A 20,256-nucleotide genomic window follows, 5' to 3' on the forward strand; every position below is an offset into this window, starting at 1 on the left:
TGAATGGCTTAGCACATTTTGGCCGTTCATGTGCCAGAAAATCAAATTTACACCGAGAAGGAGCTGGCTTAGCTTCGCACTATTATTTATTTGAGCTTCTGGAGGAGACTCAGTTTGTTGATAGAGGCCCCATTGCCTCCCATGAAGCTCCATGCACTTTTTTGAAAACTGTGGTTAAAGAGACCCAAAATAGAAAAGTCGCAAGGAGGTGTGCCAAAGTTTAAGACTATGCTAGAAAACTTGTGCAAATCACATACTAAATTCCCTTCAATGTCTCTTTCAAAAGGGACCCATAAGTAGTGCGACCAGCGCTCTTCTTCAAGGAGTCCTAAGAGACAAATCTCTAGAGTTAATGCAGGTGGAGAACACACCAGTCGGACATCAGATTTTGGATTACGGGTAATAGCGGTTGGCATGAAAATGCTGAGAAATCCTGTACTTCTTATCCCTCAACCACATATTTTGGATGGAATTATTATATATTTAAATACATGTATTGTGATGGTTTCAGACACTTTTCACAAACTATCTGCTCTTCAGCTGTGTCTGAGCTTGTAAGAAGGTTACAATTTAATCAGCCTATCCACTTCTGACTAACCACTTGTACGTTCACATATTTCTGTCTTTATTTTGCCCAGAATAGATCTCATTGGAGCTTCATACAATTTTGCAACACTAAAGCAGATGAGACTTTTTTTTTTTTTACAAAGCCTTCAGTTGAGAACATGAGAGAGAAAACAATTATTGGTGAAAGCTGTGTTACAAGGCAGAGGAATTAAACCAATCTATGACGCAAAGAACAGCGACACGGATACAGTAAATTCGCTTCACATTCTTTACTACAATACGGAGTGCACAATAGAGAAAGAGAAATAACCTGACGAAGGGAAGAATTCAATAGCTTTCACTGAAACAGCATAAAAAGCTAACTAAATACACTGTGTACTATATGTCTACATAAGACCACGACTCTCACTTAGCTTAACCCACTCATACAGTAATGCGTAGAAATGCACTCTTTAATATAACCTTAAATTACAGTTGCGCTATAAATCACAGAGGCAGGAGGATACGAAAGAAAAAGATTTTTTGAAAGTATTCACTGTATGTATCCCCTATAACTTTTATTAAACAATATTTAAAAACGTTTTGGTGCCTCACTGACACAACATCTCTCTCTTTCCACTCTGCTTTAATAGAATTGGGGCTTATCCCCTAATACTAGCCTAGTAACCTCTATTGGACAGGGGATTAGAATAGTCTAGACCAAATACTCTATAGATCAGACATCAATTCATTAGGGCCTATTATTTATCTTAGTTACCAGCTAAATAGTCAATATAGGATTTAGCTGGTCACTAGCTTGGTCTGTACTATAATCTCTCTACAGAATATTTCTTCTGTTCCAATGGTTCTCTAGTACTAGGGAAAGAGTAGGCGAGGGTTCACAGTCTAAGGGCTACCTAGCCCTAGCCAGCTGGCCATTATTTCATTATTTTGGACTGTTAGATACCCCCAACTCAAACATACGGCAGCCACATTATACATTATTGGTATCTATGGATCATGATCCTTTAGATGACAGCTATCTGATATTGGGTTCCTGATGAGTCAACACCTGACAGAAACGCGTTGAACCAATTTATATTTGAGAACCTATCCTAATTGTTGTCTGGGTTTCCTGTACAACATTTTTTCCAGTCATCCATCTGTTTCTAATCAGGGTATTTACCCAGGGTAAAAAATCTTTATGTGCTTGGAAGTTTATGAGTCACTGACCATCATCTGGTCATTAGCCCCAAATCACAACCAGTCAGTAGGGCCTCTATCGCTACTAGTCTACCTGGCCATACCTAGACTAAGTGACATCTAATATTCAGCATATGGTCACTGGACAGTAGTGGTGACCACGGATACACTGCGTTACCGGCTCCCTGACTGGTTACAACTGATCATAGAGCTTTTTTTCATATAACTTCAATCCCTGACTTGACATTGAGCCTGTGTTTAGTCTTTGTGTTTTGTTCTTGTATGTGATGTCGTGTCAGTGAGACACCAAAACGTTTTTAAATATTGTTTAATAAAAGTTATGTTTTAGGGGATACATACAGTGAATATAAATTACAGTTGCATGTCAGAGATTGGATGAATAAAAATAACAGATTTTATCTTGTTTCCCATTTTTTTGTTTTTACACATTCGATTATCCAATTGTTTTTGCTTTGGTTGAAGAATAAAAAGTGTAAAATAGCATTAAAAAGATGAAAGTCTGATTGTATACAAATGTTTGGGAGTATTTGGTCAGATTACATGTTCTGTTGATTTTCTTAAAGCCAATAAGTGGACTACAGGGAACAGGCTTAAATAGAAGATATTTCACTGCATCAATATATTATTTGTTGAAATTAGTGTGGAAAATTTGCAACTTCCTTAGCTGGTTTAATGGTGCTGTTCATTTGTAAGGTATGGGCTTTCACACTGAAGATGGCATATCACTAGCATAAGCCATCAATGTCCAAATGATGCAAGACCTCTGTCCACTGCTACAATAGAATTAAGTGCTAGTGGTACAAAGAAAGACCCTACAGGCTTTAATTAACTTTTTTCACTGCATGTTTGATATGCAGTCATTGGGTTGAGTGAGAAAGTCCATATACAGATCCAAGGATTTTCTTCTTCTTGCATGCTGACTGACAGTGCTCATTAGTCCCTTTAGGAGAATTTTACATTGGGTCTTTATGATTAATCTATTTGCCACATGGTAATAATAAAGGTGCTTTTAGACAGAACAATTATCATTTAAAAAATGGCCCAAATGTTCGAAAGTGAATGATAATAGTTCGTTCTAAATACGAGCCAATGACTGAACGCCGAACGATAACACTGTGCAACACTAAGGGCTCAGTCAGACGGGCGTTTTTTCGCGCGATTTGCGGATCGCATGACGGATGCGCATCCGCAAATCGCGTGACCGGTGCGCGCAAGTCGCCCGCAAATCGCCCGAAAATCTGCTCCTAGCCGCGTTTCATTAGAAACGGGCCGGAGCTGTCCAGCGCAGTGCATTCAATGGAGACGGCAATACAGCCGTCTCCATTGAAAGCAATGCGCTGCGGGCGAGCCCGGGATGAATTGTCGGTAAGGGCTTAAATATATAAGCCCTTACCTGCAATTCATCCTAAAATGTGTTAAAATAAAAAACAATTGTATACTCACCTTCTGCCGGCAGCCGAAGCTCCGCGCGACCGTCCTGCAGTGGGTGTGAAGGGGGTGTGAGTCAGACCTGCCCCCTGATTGGCTCAGCGCTGAGCCAATCAGAGGCATGCCTCACTCACACCCATTCATGAATTCATGAATGGATGTGAGTCAGACCTGCCCCTAAGGCAGCAGTCACTCACCCATTCATGAATTCATGAATGGGTGTGTGAGTGTTTTCAGCCTCTGATTGGTCAGGGCTGTGACCAATCAGAGGCAGATCATTCAGCAGGCGGGGATTTTAAAGCCCCGCCGGCTGAATAGTGCCAAGAAGCAGTTCAGGAGAACTGACAGCGGCCGCGGCTGGACTCCGGCTGCAGCGGAAAGGTGAGTATACAATTTTTTTTTATTTTAACACATTTTAGGATGAATTGCAGGGAAGGGCTTATATATTTAACCCCTTCCCGACAATTCACCCCGCGCACGCCGGCAGCCCATTGCTTTCAATGGAGCGGCTGTATTGCCGCTCCATTGAATTCAATGGGCAAACATCGTTCTTCTCTGCCACAGCTGTTACAGCTGTGGCAGAGAAGAATGATTTGTCTTCTATATGTTCTCAATGGGGTCGGCGCTGCTGCCGCCGGCCCCATTGAGCGCATATACAGAAGAGAACAGGAATCGCAGATCGCAGATAGGTGCGATCTGCGATTTTTTGTTCTATAATTTATCGGACGAGCGCATAAAAAGCGCTCATGTGTCCGATACCATTGCAAAGCAATGGTTTTAAAAAATCGCCGGACGCATGCGCATGCGCAAATCGCGGCTAAAAACGCCCGTCTGACTAAGCCCTAAGTTTGTAACAGACAAGCAGATAGGTGGCTTATAGTAACTTTAGTGCGCTGAATTCAAATATGATAGCAGTTTTTTTTTCTGCTATGTAAGGTTTTCCGGTTCTTGGGCAAAATGTAATCCAATTGCCGTTGTACTTTCATTTTTGGAAACATGCCTATACAAGTAGTCAAGTTGGCTCGCCATTAACCTTGCTTAATAAAAAGAACAAAAGTGATTGCCAACTATTTCACAATTGTTGTTACACACTGAGTGCTGACTGAACACTGTAAGGGTAGGTTTATGTAACATATAGGGTATGTTTCCATGTGGCATAAACACAACAAAGACACAGTGGAGGAACATAACATCCTTGGTAAAGTGGGCCTATCAAGTATTTTGGAATAAAGTTTGGTGACCAAGATAAGAAGTGGCACCGCACATCATCTGTGTGTCATGTAACACTCAGATTTGGTTTATGTTCATAGAATTTAACTATAGAACATTGCCTATTGAACGGTTTACCATAACAGAAATACATTTTCTATATACATATTTAACACTACTAGATTCGATGTATTCTTACGTCAAAACGAATGTTTCACTTTCCTGTCCATGTATGTTTCATGTGCCACTTGATCAGCTCCGTCCAATGAGTCCCCCCCAATCATCAGGATATAGGGACCCCACGGAGAGCGCCTAGCGAGCAAAACATTGTCCCCTTTCAACATCCTATTCAGTCCACAGATATTATCGTTTGGTCTAAACAGCCATCGTTCAGACCCTCTCATTTGTTTATACAGTGACTGTGAAAGCCTGAATGATTAGGAGTAATTTTTGTTTGAACAAGCCAACGATGTATCTGCCTAACTAAACAAGCTGACGAGAGCCAACGAGCCAGCGATGACGTCACTCGCTTGTGCAAATGATAGTCGGCTTGTCTGAAAGTACCCCTACAGCAGGGACGTAACTATAGAGGATGCGGGGGATGTGGTTGCACCCGGGCCCAGAAGCCTTAGGGGGCCCATAAGGCCTCTCTTTCTCCATATAGGGAGCCCAGTACTATGAATAAAGCATTATAGTTGGAGGCCCCATTATAGGTTTCACATTGGGGCCTGGGAGCTTCAAGTTACACCTCTGCCTTACAGCCTATGTCTCAGAGATGCATCTTACATTCCTATATGGCTATAACTGGGCACATGTGCTGTTGGGAACTTTAGGATACAGATGGATGATAACTACTGTGAGAGATACAATGTCAGCTGTATAAGGGGTACAGAAATAAAATCTGTCCTGACAAATAGTATGATTTACAGTATATTTAATATGTTTATAGAGTTCTTAAAACCAAGCACTATAAACATATTAAGGAGTAGATGACAAGTTATACTGGACAATCGCATGTTATTGTGCATTGAGAATATACAATATGTGAAATAATGTACCTGCAAGTAATACCATGCAGCTGGAAGGTACCAAAGCCTTGCAGACTATGAGATTAGATGAATGCAATATCAGGAACTCTTAAAAATAACCACTTAAATATATAGAGCCACTAACTATGTGTTCTAAGTGGCCTACAGCAAACTTGTCCATAGTTGTGTAGAGTATATGTACTGGTCACTCATATAACAGTCAGTGGGCCACTTACCTTTGCCATCATAGCTGCATATGCTGTATACAAAGGGTCATCCTCGAGCTTGCTGTGAAGAAAATAAAGTTAATCAATAACAATATAATTTACAGTATACAAAACTTCTGTTGGGTTAAAGGAACACTAAACATAAAAAAATTCACCAAAAATATCCAAGCAGTATCTCCCCTAGGCCCAATGTCCACGGGCGGATCTAATTTGCAGAATCTGCAAATCAAGGCGCCCATAGGGAAACATGGGTGTCCGCACATGAATTAAAGCATGCAGATTTGTTTTGCGAACCTTTTGGTCCAGAAAACAAATTGCAGCATACTCCATCTCAGTGTGGTTTCCGCATGGACGGCTTCCATTGAAGTCAATGGAAGCTGTCCGATACACGGATTCGGCGGGAAAGCATGAGTTTAAAAAAAACAAACTCCACTGCGCATGTGCGGCGGAATGCCGGACGGCACTTCTGCACACATCTGCAGTGAAAATAGAAGACCCAGACAGGTACACGGAAGACCCGGACGAGTATGCAGTGTCCACTGCCACGGGCAGGGTCGGATTCCGCTGCCGGGTCCTGCATGCAGAATCCTATCCGCCAATGGATATAGGGCCTTAATCTCCTCCTTTTTGATCCTATTTTGACTCATATTGCAAATAAAACTGAGAAATTTATAAATAAATCTTTGTTGTGTGTCCAAGATCAGCCATGTCCTGCTTCCTCATTCTCACTGTTCTGTAGATCTAGCTGTAAGACAACTAGCTGCATCAAGAACTCCCCCCCATACCCTGTCTGCCATATGACACTAAGTTGTTAACCCAACTCCTTTCGCTAAGTACCTCCGTGTTTTTGCTCTTGTATCAATGTACCATTATCATTACCCTCCAGCCATTACCCTGCCAAAAATTGATCAGATTAGCAGGAAATGTATTCTCTGCAGGATTTCTTCAAGACTGTATATTTCAGGAACAAGAAGAAAAATTGTATTCTTTTAAATGGCCACTAAACTTTGAAACAACGTGTGTTAATATGATAACTGACAAAGGTGCAAATCACTTTATTTACCTAAAATTGCATTTCTATTCTCAAAAATCATTCCAAAGTGCTGGCTACTAGTTGTCTCTCTTCCCTATAATTTGCTGGCCACTGCCTGTTATCAAGTAAAATCTATCTCTAATTGCAGAGACACTGACAGATTACAGTAAATTCTGAGGGGTTGGCTCATGCTGCTTATAAAAGTCTATACTGAGGGGAAAGGCCAGGAGGAAGAAGCTGCAAAGTCAGAAGGACATAGATTTGGCTGCTGCAGCTAAATGGAGAGTGTTTCACAGCTACCAGAGGTCAGAAACGCTCTTTTCTCCTTAGGGAGAGCAACTATATACTATAAACTAAGTGAGGAGACCCGGAAACAGCTGTATGTACATGGAGTCTGGCTTTGCTTTTGATTCCCAGTCATTGTAACAAGACTTGTATAAAAGTCCCACTTTGACTCGAAGGAATGCTGCCTTTCAATAGGTGGCACTGTGGAGGATTTATTCCATCTCCCTTATTTGCATATTACCCAGAGGAGCGTGCGTGGCCATTTGAGTCTCCTCACTTAGTTTATAGTCTATAGTTGCTCTCCCTAAGGAGAAAAGAGCGTTTCTGACCCCTGGCCCAGGCCTCTCACTAGCAAAAGCCAGACTCCTACTGTACACTGATGATGGGCAATAACCCGGAAACAGCTGTATGTACATGGAGTCTGGCTTTGCTTTTGATTCCCAGTCATTGTAACAAGACTTGTATAAAAAGTCCCACTTTGACTCGAAGGAATGCTGCCTTTCAATAGGTGGCACTGTGGAGGATTTATTCCATCTCCCTTATTTGCACAGCTACCAGAATCACATGTACACTGTCCTCGATGCTGCTTTTATTTGTGTGTGTATGCTGCAGAGAGTTAGGCAGCAGGATCTGCTGTTTTATCTGTGTGCCGTGTACAAACTTGGTCACAAATACAGGATACAAGTCATGTAAGGGCCAGGTATAATGTTATTCCTTGTGTACACACATGGCAGCTTAGTGTGAAAGCTCGTCTGAAAGTGCAGGCACATTTTAAAGCATCTCAGGACTTTTTCACATTATTCACACATTTTTCAAATATAAATTAAAGTGGTTTACTGGATCTACAACATTGATATATAGGCCATCAATATTAGATCAACAGGAATTCTACTCCTTGCACCCCTGCCAATTAGCTGACCAAAGAGGCTGGAGCACTATATTCTTTTCATTGTTTACCAGGCACAGCTCTATACATTTGGTAGTTGCTATGTCTGGTTATGCAGCTAACTGCAGCTCCGTCCCATTCAAGGCATAGCAACTACCAAATATACCGAGCTGTGCCCCGTATACAATTAAGCCAATGTTGCAATCACAAATGGCTCCTTCAATCATTTGATTGACAAAATTTGCTAGGAGTTGGACCCCCACTGATCTGATATTGATACTATACTAAAGAAAGGCCATCAATACTGTAGCCTCTGAAAACTCCCTTGATAGTGGGTTTGCTACAATAGTAATTAAAGGCATACCATGATCCTTGGAATGAAAGGATCTTAAGTAGGTGCTGCTACTCCTTTTTACACTGACTTTTTACAGTAGGTGGAGGAGAATGTAGCTGTCCTGGGACAAATCTGAATGGACCAGACAATAGGTCTCTTCGTTCTATAAGTTCCATAGGCCAGATAACGACTGATCATAATGTGATGGCATATCCTGGCAATATATCATAAAATTATAAGATTGGAACATCCCTTTTTCTAATGTATCTCCTACACTTCCTCCTAACTGGAATTTTCTAGAGCATTTGAAATTTAAAAAAAAACTACTGCAAGTAGAAGCCAGTTCAATGAGGCAGACAGAAATAGCCGAGCATAGAGAAAGTTGAGCACAGTGCTCGGTTATTTTTGTCTGCTCCATTGAAATGAATGAAACAGACAGATATAGTCGAACATAGTGCTCAGCTATCTGCCTGCGCCATTGAGAGGGATGTGCGACTAGAAGATCCATTCTCTACACTACAGAAATGGGACAATGTATCTTGAATCGTAGAATAGTGGGGACACAGGTCCCCCATTCTCATGATCGTGAGGGCCCAGCAGTCGGACCCCTAACGAAATATCAGTTTTCCCCCATCCAGTTGAGGGGCGAAAACTGAAAAAAATGTCCCATCACCAGAAAACCCCTTTAAGTCTTCTGTGTAGTTAAGCATTCTAATCCCATGTATTAATTATCACATATTGCCAGAAACAATATCCTTCACCCAAATAGTCATCAGTATAGTACCTCCTCTCAGTGAGGGCATTGCGACTGAAATGTAAAATAATTTGGTGAAGAGGATCGGGCTTTTTCTCAGTCTCCTCCTCCTCTTCTTCTTCACTCTTCTTAGGTTTCTGGGAGACATTAAGAATAGTTCATAAGTTTATTAACATCGATGAACTCCTCTTGTAGGAAAATTATCACGTGTAGCATACACTAACCTTCCCTAGACTAAAATTAAGATCAAGTGAAATTAGGCATCCTTTACTAAGTTCCGTCTCCTAATATTAACTTTAGTACCAGCTGAAAACTCACAGACAATTTGCATAGTGCTTATAAGAACAACCTTCAAAGTATCAGCACATCTCTACTACTGACTGTGTCCAGATATCATTTTAGGCTGGTAGAAATCCTAGGAGTAAGCAAAAAGATATATGAACACAACTCTAATAGAAAAAGTTCAATAGCTGGGAGGACATGACAACTTCTTCAGCTTAATCTGCAGCAAACTGCTAATGTCCAATAAACTTGATCATGCAGCTCATGAAACTAAAGTTGGTCGAAAAAGCTCATGTGAGAACATTATGAAGTATGGTGCACAGAAACAAAGAGATTTACTTACATTTCTCAAGATTCACTTGTAAAAGTAGAATGTGTCTGCCTATTGTACGCTATGACGTTTCGGTTCTGTGAACCATTTCCATAAATGCTCAGACATGATCATATCAGAATTTCTCAGTGGATGGTGACATGCCTCTACCATCTTCACAGCAGGTTCCAGGCCATCATGTACCTCTCTTTCAACCATCAACAATTCTACTATACCCAAGTATACCTACATATGTGTTATACTGAGAACTATATGTCTGAATAACAAATCATGTATCTTGTATGCAGCAATCATTTCTAATCTGCATTTCAGTATTCACTATATTGTACTCATCACATGAACATTACTTTCAATATAAAGTGAAAATACCTGTTATAGGTGACAAGTGATGCAGATAGGTGATGATTACTTATGAGCCACTAGAATCACTTCCAACATTGCCAACAGTATTCATTTTATATGTGATAAAGCTGTATATATTTTTGCATAGAACGGTAGCTAATATATTTCTGTATGACAACCCTCTGTTTCCCATATCTCAGCTTTTTGCTAAGTAGGTTTGGGATATTGCTGCTACATGCATCCTCATCTGCATTTCCATACTTTCCATGGAAACAGACTTTAATAATTTACGGTTAATAACTCAAAATCTAATGTACATTGATAATGAAAGGTCTGTAATAAATTCAGAACTGTCATTTGCTGCAAGCAGTTCATTAGGTAGAGAGGAAATATTTCATATTTTTATGGCACAAATGAATGACAGGTATAGTTAGGTCTATTAGAAAGCACATTAAAAAAAGACTCCTAACTCTGATTTAATTCTAGTATAATCTCTGTAGCTTTTATAATTAATTTTATACACCATTTTTCACAAACATACTTGGCATTGGTGTAATATGTGTATGTATTTTGTGACTCAGTCTATTCCCTCTTTAATTTAGAATGTTACTTTGTTATGCTGTGAGGATTAAGGTTGCTTTCACATCTGCACTGGGGATTCCACTTTCTGATTGTGTTCAGGAAAGGGGAATCCCGCGGACTGAACTGAAAAACGCCAGATAGACCCTGTTTACTGTAATGGGGTCCGCCTGCTTTCTGCTTAGCTGCCCGTCATTTGGACGGAAGAGAAGCACTACATAAGCCGCTTCTCCTTCCCAGCATTTTCAGCCGGATCTGCGATATAACCTGACTGAAGGTTCCAAAGCAGCTGTGAAACAACCCTAACTTAGCTTTACTACTGTGTCATCCAGAAATCACCAACAAATTGGTTTTAGGAAACAGCTCTACAAATTGTCCAGCATCAAAATTTACATTTATTTGGAAAGTGACCATTTTCTACGGTCCTCGTTAATGGCATACAACCATATTAAGTTTTTCAAGATGCTAAAGTAACAGTTGTAGCTCAGCTTTTCTTCACTTGGAGCTTTATTTATTCTTCTGCCCTAGCACAGTATGTAAATATTCTATCTACCATATAATGAGGTACCTCCCCCGCCCAGGACCACACCCCACCAACTTCTCATAGCTATGCTCCCTTTAAGAAATGTAGAAGAGACTACGATTCCAACATTGGCGGGGACAACAGTTGCGGCACAAAGTCAGACACCCCCAATAATGGCTGACTATAACAAATATTACATTCTAACAAAGTAGAATGATCCATTAAATAATAGGCTCTATATTATTACGGAAAACACTGGACAGTAGAGATCACAGATAATTTTTCCCTTTGACTCTTTCTTCACATGCTGCTACACAGGGATCTAACTGATTTCTTTGCTAATGAGCTCTACATTTTTGTTTCGGAATCATTGAAGAGAGATGCATGATGGCATGAGAATATTTGACAACACTGCTGGTATGCAAGAAAGATGCCTCAATGCCATCTCAAGTCGAGCTTTCTTTGTACTGATACTTTTAGTATGTGGCTGTCCTGCTGAAGACTGTCAACTGTTTTTAAAGGTAAAGTAAAAACAGATTCATTTAGAGGGGAACTGAAACCAACTTACTGAATGTTTTCATTTTGCAATAACACCATTAAGGATGGGTATGTTTGTGGACATGCAGGGCATGCAGGGTAGTGAACAGGGCAAATGTATGGAGTATGGGTAATGCAGAATGGAGAGCGCACAGCATATAGTTTGAGGAGGTAAATAATAATATACTTGGTTTTAAGAAAAAACAGTTGGCTCCAGCCCTGAGTGTCAATATAACCTTTTCAGGACTACACAAGCCAGGGGCAAAGTCAACTGGTCATACTGGCTGAGCTGAAACAGAACAAAATAGAACTGAGAAAAAAAATAATTACCGGTCAGAGATAGCATCGAGGGTCAAAATAAAATAGAAAATGGCATCAGTTGTATTAAGTCTGTAAGCAAGTTTAATATAGAACAATAGTTTGCATCTTACACAACTTTTAAAGCATAACTTAAATGCAGTAACTTCATGTATATATAAATTACTATAAACTGATTAGGAATCAATCTGCCACCTCCACCTACCAATGCTAAAATCTACTTGAAGGGTTGTCCTACTTCTAGCTGTTTTGCTGCATGAAGCAGACAGCTCTGTACATTGCATAGTGGCCCGGATTGCTACTGTAGGCTGAGTCGCATTCAGGACTCAGCCTGCAGTACCAACCCAGGCCACTGCGCAATGTACAGGGCTGTCAGCTTGCTGCAGCAAACAGGTAGAAGTGGGACAACCCCTTTAAAGAAAAGGCCACTCAATCTTCTTTCCCCAAAGCTCCTCTTCTAGCCCATCATTTCAGGATGGGTGGGCATCTTTTAGCTCTATGCATTCCTTTACAGACGAAAAGATGTTGGAGCTCAATATAGCTCTTTAGTCGTGAAAACATATCAAAAGTTACTCAAGATTGGACATAATTTCTCATTTTGGAGTTTATGTGCAAAAATGTATAAATGATCAATGTGGCATACCGTAATTTAAAAAAAAATCATGTCCTGAAAAGTATTAGGTTTTTAAGTGCATGGTGTAAATAGATTTTTTTAAAAATCCCATCCACTACAGTGTAACCTATGATAAAGCGACTGTATGCTATTATGGTCCTAGTGTACAGATAAGGCTGTACAAGCAGCCTTCCACTACAATGCTACATTCTCATTAGTTCTCCTCTTTCAGACAAAGGGAATCACTGGAAGACTGCACAGCAAATCATGCAACTTCAAGATTCCCCCCTGAAAAAGTTACAAGAAAATAGGAGGAAAGATACAGAAAAATAGATTGTACGTTGCATTGGCCCACCACTTTGGGCATCTTCACAACACTGTAAAGTTAGAATTTCAATCTTACTTTCTATTGATCAGTTATGGTAACCGAAGCTACAGACACAGAGTCAATCAGACTTGTTCCTCTATAAGAGAAGGGTTGTTCAGAGTGCTAAGTTATAAGGGCCAGCTATAAGGGGTTTCGAGGAGAAGCCATGTGTGATGTGTAGATTTGACAGCTTTTTTGCACTGTCAATTTTTATTTTTGGCTGGACATAACTAATAGTAAAAACCTCTATACATCTATACTCCCCTCCTCTACTTACAATTTAAAATCTGTATTTTGAAAAGATGATGTACATCCAATACAGCAATTTCTGATCATAATATTATTATGGAAAACTTTCCTTTTAGCTGTTCAGAACTCCCGCATGCCATTATACATTGCTACCCTGAAAATCTTTAGGACATAAACCTACACTACCTGTGCCTAAAAGTACATTCCTGTAGGTTCCTGATAATGTGCTTCTTTATTGCTATAGTATAGATAACTTACTGTCACTGCAAAACAACATATGCTGTTGTTACCTGTCTGTATTTGCACTGCCTGCAAACTTTATACCTCATATAACAACAGGTAACTTTCTTCACATGGGACAATTATAGCCAGAATTATTTTATGAAACATCAAATTCCGTCGATAATTGCCCTATTTCTAGCTTAATTGTCAGAGTTGTTTGGTTTTTAATTCACCTAAAAACCAAACGACTATTGGTTTGTGTAAACAGGCAGTCCATCTATGAATGACTGCCTGTTTGCAGTAAATGGAGGCAGACAACAAGAGATCTTGGCCTCCATTCTCTAAACAACTGTCATTCCTGTGTGAATATAAGAACAATAATTATTGGGACGGCTGTCCGGTGCTCATGCTCCCAACAGTCGTCCCTTGTAAATGATCCTTATGTCTGTGTCGGAGGCAAACAAATTCTATGCTGGGCTGTAACCATAATTTACCAAACTTCAGAGGAATAGCTGACCCCTGTGGGCATATAGAAACCACATCAATACGAAGGTTATAAAAACACTGTCACCCCTTTTTTATCCATACTGTATAGCCATGTAATCCCTGATTACTCTATGCTTTGGAAACACATGTCAGGCGGCCTATGGTCGCTTTTAAAATAAGCAAAATAGCCTCAGAACAACTTGTGTGATAGTGATAATAAAGACCTCTTGTTTGCAGCAGAGGTTCATATTTCTCCTTTTCTCTTAATATAGACAGGCACTAACAGTTTATATATCTGAAAGAGCCTAAGGGACAGTAATAGAATATTATTGCACACCAGTCCTAATGGCCATATATCAAATCAGTGGAACACAGGCTTCTGTGGTTTTAATGAGCCCTGTAGCATAGTGGTTTTAAATGAACACAATAAAGTATCTTTTTTATGATTTAGGGACATTGTTAATTGGGCTTTTTTGCCATCATAGGCAATTCTTTTGTTTATAAGACTTTATTGCGGTCCATTATCCCTAGGGTCCTAATTTGTTTTATGGAGGGGAACAAATTACACCATAGGGCTTTTTAGAGATGGCTACCTAGCAAAGGATGACTGCCCATTGTACACTGTTTGAGAAGGAAAAAAATTAATGAAAGGGGTTGTTCGGTCTAAAAATTAAAAAAAAAAAAATCTTGTTCATATCTGTGCTACGAATTTCCATTTAAGTTCCATCTGTTGATCCCATTTTTGGAGCAGAAAAACAGAATTCAAACAGAATCAAGCGTTTCCATTTTTACTCACTGATTTAAATGGGTTTAAATACTTTCAGTTTGATTCAGTTCTGTTACGGTTCCGTCTTTTCAATGGAACAAGGAGTGCAGAATGTGCTACTTGTTCAATTAAAAGAAAACGGAACAGTAACAGAGCTGAATCTTACCAATTACCCGATGTTTCCGGGGGTACAAAGCTGGTGGTGGACTCGGGAAACATTGGAACAGAATGATTAAAAAACTGAAAAATTAAAGTATCCAGCAAACACATTAAAATATATCATAACGATATATCTTAAAGAGGGCCTGGCAGCTCTCCTGATATGTCTGGTTCAGTAAATACATGCTTTTCCAATTAAATAAAAAGGCTGGAGTGCCTTTTCTTCTATGTAAATCTGCATTGTGCTGTTCCTCCGTTATTTATGACGACTAAATTGACAATTGTACATTACCATTACCCTTGTCAAAGGCGTATGTCACTACAGAAAGTGACACTGGCCGCACTAACTGGGCACAGTTAGAGTGTGGGAGTACACCCCCCCCCCCCCCTCAAACTATATCACCTAGTTGTTAATTTATCCATACATTCCCAGCAGGAATAATAGAGGAATGACAAAATGTAGAGTTATAAGAAAAAAATTTTAAAAAATGGTTATATTATAAGAAATACAATTATTTACTAAAGCAAGCATGTCAGGACAGCTAAGAGGTCCTCTTTAGGCCATCTGCAGACCGCCGGGTTGGATTCCCTGCGAGAAATCTCGCAGCAGGACCTGACCCGCGCCCCTGCAGGGACCAGTGCAGCTCTCACCTGCTCCTGCTGCTCCAGCTCTGTGATGTGCCGGCTGCCGGCCAGCCGATGCATGCGCAGAGCAGAGCCAGGGCGCCGGGAGTGACATTTCTGTGCGGGCCTCTGCGAGACCCGCACAGAAATAGAGCATGCCATGATTTGTTTTCCGCATGTATTTTCACGCGGACAATTCGCAGCCGTCTGCATAAGATTGCGTTTTTCAATGCAATCCTATTCAGGCGGAAATTCTGCGGGAATTCCCGCCGCAAAATTCCCGCCCGCGTGCAGGGCCTTAGGCTGCATAAACTGTATCATAATTTGTGCATCATGTAAATTAATAGATTATTCCAATACACCCAGATATCAGATGTATTTTTTTATCTATCTGGTGGAATTATTACATTATACCACACGCACAGATATTCTGTTCAGCTATAGGATCAGCTATACACTATATGGACAGTAGTATTTGGACACTGCACGTTTTTCAGAAATAGTGCTTTATTCTTCTATTTAGTAAGGTGTCAGCCCTCCTTTTGCTTGTATTACAGTAGTAATACGTTGAGGCATACTTTCCACAAGTTCTCTGAAAGTTTGGGCAGGAATAGCTCGCCATTCCTCGTACAAGGCTGTGGGAAGAGATTATTGTGAAGATGGGCGTGAGTGGTGGTGTCGTACCTGTCGCTCCAGTTTGTCCCACAAGTGCTGCATTGGATGAATAGTTATTACACAATGAGTAGCTTTTTACTTTACCCATGCCCTTCCCAGCATGCTGTTCGGCAACTCAGTATTTGCATATTTGCTGATTTTCTGCAGAGTGCAAATACTTTTGTCCATATAATGTATGTAAGTTGTGCTGCATACCAAAAGGCAGTGTCTTACAGGTATATGGGGAAGGGGCATGTGACACATAGTTTGATAGTGATCTAACAAAAATGTTCCCTTAAAGTTTTTGAGACAGTTAGGGCAAGGTTTCCTCTATAGGCCCTTTTACACAGGCTAATGATCGGTCAAACAATAGTTCCTTCCTGATCATTCGTCCCTGTGTGTCCTTGATCCCATGCTATTGCATGGGAGCTAGTATCGCTGGCTCGCTCACAGAGCGGTCAGCAGGGGGGCGGTGAGGCTGCAGGAGATTTCTCTCCTCGCTCTACGCCATCCCTTTCCATTGCCTTAACATAGCTGCCGTTCAATACTGAACGGCTGCTATTTACACTGAGCGATATGCGATCAGCTCATCGCCCATCGTTTATGCTGCATAAACAATGGATGATGAGCTGAACTATGAGAGTTCAGTGTAAATAGCAGCCGTTCAGTATTGAACGGGCACTAAGTTATGTCAATGGAGGGGGCGGGAGAGAGCGAGGAGAGAAATCTCCTGCAGCCTCCCCACTGTGAGCCAGTGATACTAGCTCCCCGTGAAGCAGCACGGGAACTGGTTTGTACGGAGACGAGTGTCAGGCATCATTTGCCTGACACTCGTCCCATCTAAATGGGCCTTAAACAACCTAGTGGTCAATAATGAGCGTTTGCTGATTCGTTGGCTGTTCGCATCTTTTACGCATGCATAAAAATGATTGCGGACATTAATGGAAACAAATGGCTGCACAAATTATGCAACAATTGTTAGTGCAGCCATTCATCCCCGATAATTGCCCAGTATAAAAGGTCCTTATGCACAGTGATTGATATCAGATAAGTATTGCTGTATGGTGCCTCAGTAACTAGTCATACTGGCGCCAGATAAACAGCCTTGTGTATTGAAATAGGTTTTGCTATGCTGATAAGATAAAATGTGTGCTCCTTATTTGTCTATCGAGGCAAAGGAGTTTTGGCAATTTCATTGGTGAATAATGGTAAAAAAATCTTGTCTTCTCCAGCTGTAAAGTATTTAATGTGTCAATACTAGCATTCCTGATGGTCTAAGGCACTGTTTCTCGATTCCAGTCCTCTAAGTACCCTCAATAGTTCATATTTGAGGATATCCTATAAAGAGAACACATGTAACATTTTCTGAGGCGCTAACAATAATTATATCACCTGTGTAATTCTAAGGGGATCCTGAAAAAAAAGCCTGTTTAGGTACCTGAGGATATTCTAGTTGTTTATACCCATGTTGCCTAGGGAAGTGAGCGGCTTATATCCCATGAGAGTCTCGGCTAGTAAAGATTCTAATACATCATTTCTGATTATCTAAGGCAATGAAAGGGCCAAAAATTTATGGTGTTCAGTGAGCTACTCGCCTTCAGGTTCCAACATTAACTGGCCTTGCAATATGAATCTAAATACTAATGGTGTTTGGCGTCCTCTTCCTGTCCTGGACTCTTCATATAGAAGTCAATGGAGGACAGGGACCAGGAAGACGTTGAAATCATAAGGCTTCTTTTACATTCAGCTCTTGGCTCAAGCACATTTTTAATGTATTTTCTATCCTTTTTCTATGTAAAAAACTGCATATGGATGGAAAGTAGGATGGAGCCGGGATGAAACTAGAGGGGTCAATTTAGTTTATCTTTCATATAGTTCCCATCTCTATCAGTCTTTTAAACTGGATAGAAGTTCTTACTATGACTGTGTAGAGTGCTTCATAAGAATTCTGCTCAATCAGTAACTCAGTGCCTTTTTATATGCATCTTCGAATCTATTCCATTAAGCCTGAGGAAGAACCCTAAGTAGGTTTGAAAGCTCGCTATAACATCATGTCTTTTTGTTAGGCATTAAAAGGTTTCATATCTACAAGATTATTTGGTTTCTCTTACGGAGAACAATCACATTTTATTATGTAGTAATGACTGCAAAGGTTCTCCTCAACACAAAAAAGGAATACTGAAGATCACTCTTCCTAAATGTTCTAATTAGTGTTCCAGCTGTTGTAAAGTATTTAACAATGCTTTTAGATGAACTCGGGAATATCACTCACTGTGTTATGGAGAAGGCTTCATTCCATTATTTACGGTCAGTAATCATGGCAGTTGGGCATCACTAAAATAAATACTTAAGGATGAACTCTGTTTAAAAGCTGTGCAAGATGCAGCCTTCATTTTGAGATTTTTTTTGAGAAGCAATCAGTGAGCTGTAGTAATTATATTATTTTGTGCTTTAAGCCAAACTCTGTCTAATCCTGTACTTACAGCCAAATCTTCAATTAGTTTCTCCTCAAAGGAATTTTCCTCTGTTTCTATCCAAAATTTCTGATAACCATGGAGGAAGAGGTTAATAGAACGGTGCCTGGCAGGGGGTGAAAGTGGGATCAAGAGGGGTACAAAAGAACATAAAATATAAATGTTCAGGTGACACATGATTAGTAGGGTTTGGATACTTGTACAATTTCGGATCTCCTGATTGGTCAGAACTACTTCCAGCTAAAAATGAAAAAAAGTTAGGTTTATTCTGTTTTCTTACAACAGTGCATCCAATTTTTAATTTAATATATAAAATGTAGTTTTTCCTCCACCCTCATTCTCATGAGATGCAAGACACTAGGAATCCAACCAATCAGAATCTCTCGGCAAAATTGCACAAGCCAATGAAAACATCACATCATGGCTGGGGTGGAGTACTTGTGTGCACAAAGACAGGTGTAGCCACAAGTTACATTACCGTTAACACGAGTATTAGACTGTCATAGTCTGAGTTCTCATGTACTTTTTCCAGCCAAATACGTTGGTAGGAGCTCAGGAAGAAATTGTTAATTTTGTGTCTGAAGAAAAGCATACAGGTTTTTTTATTCAAGCGCCAGCAACACAAGGACAAATTCACAAATATTAAATGACATTCTAAAGCAGAAAAAAAAAAGAACATAACAAGGAACCTATTGGTATTGGACATGACTGAAACAATCTGCATTCTTATCCTGTAATTCTAAAGGATAAGAATTGGCCAATGTAAAGAAAACAGAGGAGAACAAAAGTTTAGAAGATTTTTATGCGTAAAAAGGTATTGCACATGCATATTACTTAGCACTGGCATCCAGACTGGAGTATAGCCTTCCAATATCCTAGAAATCACTGCTAAGAGTGTACCTACACTTGTGCAGGATCATTTGTAGGGGTTAGAGATGAGCGAGCGTACTCGTCCGAGCTTGATACTCGTTCGAGTATTAGGGTGTTCGAGATGCTCGTTACTCGAGATGAGCACCACGTGATGTTCGAGTTACTTTCACTTTCATCTCTGAGATGTTAGCGCGCTTTTCTGGCCAATAGAAAGACAGGGAAGGCATTACAACTTCCCCCTGCGACGTTCAAGCCCTATACAACCCCCCTGCAGTGAGTGGCTGGCGAGATCAGGTGTCACCCGAGTATTAAAATCTGCCCGCCCGCGGCTCGCCACAGATGCATTCTGACATAGTTCAGGGAAAGTGCTGTTGATGCCGGAGCTGCTATAGGGAGAGCGTTAGGAGTGATTTTAGGCTTCAAGAACCCCAACGGTCCGTCTTAGGCCATAGAAATCGCAGATCGCACCTATCTGCGATCTGCGATTCCTGTTCTCTTCTCTATATGCGCTCAATGGGGCCGGCGGCAGCAGCGCCGACCCCATTGAGAACATATAGAAGACAAATCATTCTTCTCTGCCACAGCTGTAACAGCTATGGCAGAGAAGAGCGATGTTTGCCCATTGAATTCAATGGAGCCGGCAATACAGCAGGTTCCACTGAAAGCAATGGGCTGCCGGCGTGCGCGGGATGAATTGTCGGGAAGGGCTTAAATATATAAGCCCTTCCCTTCAATTCATCCAGAAATGTGTTAAAATAAAAAATAAAAATAAATAAATAAATAAATATATATATATATATATATATATATATACTGTATACTTACCTTGTCCCGGCAGACGGAGTTCAGCCGCGGCGGCCGGCAGTGGGTGTGAAGGGGGTGTGAGTCAGACTCAGCGCTGAGCCA

The 20,256-nt window shown here is 40.5% G+C and overlaps 1 protein-coding gene across 1 annotated transcript in view; it reads right to left on the reverse strand.

Moving 5' to 3' along the window:
- Positions 1 to 20,256, reverse strand: part of RYR3 (ryanodine receptor 3) — a 680,585-nt gene that overhangs the window by 197,195 nt on the left and 463,134 nt on the right. Inside the window, exons 74-76 of the mRNA XM_066572425.1 lie at positions 18,959 to 19,058; positions 8,985 to 9,091; positions 5,672 to 5,723 (exon numbers count right to left, since the gene is read on the reverse strand). Of these exons, the coding sequence (XP_066428522.1) occupies positions 5,672 to 5,723; positions 8,985 to 9,091; positions 18,959 to 19,058 (259 nt within the window). The remainder of the gene's footprint in view (positions 1 to 5,671; positions 5,724 to 8,984; positions 9,092 to 18,958; positions 19,059 to 20,256) is intronic.

The sequence above is a fragment of the Eleutherodactylus coqui genome, chromosome 6 (assembly GCF_035609145.1).
Source record: "Eleutherodactylus coqui strain aEleCoq1 chromosome 6, aEleCoq1.hap1, whole genome shotgun sequence".
In the NCBI taxonomy this organism is placed as follows: Eukaryota; Metazoa; Chordata; class Amphibia; order Anura; family Eleutherodactylidae; genus Eleutherodactylus; species Eleutherodactylus coqui.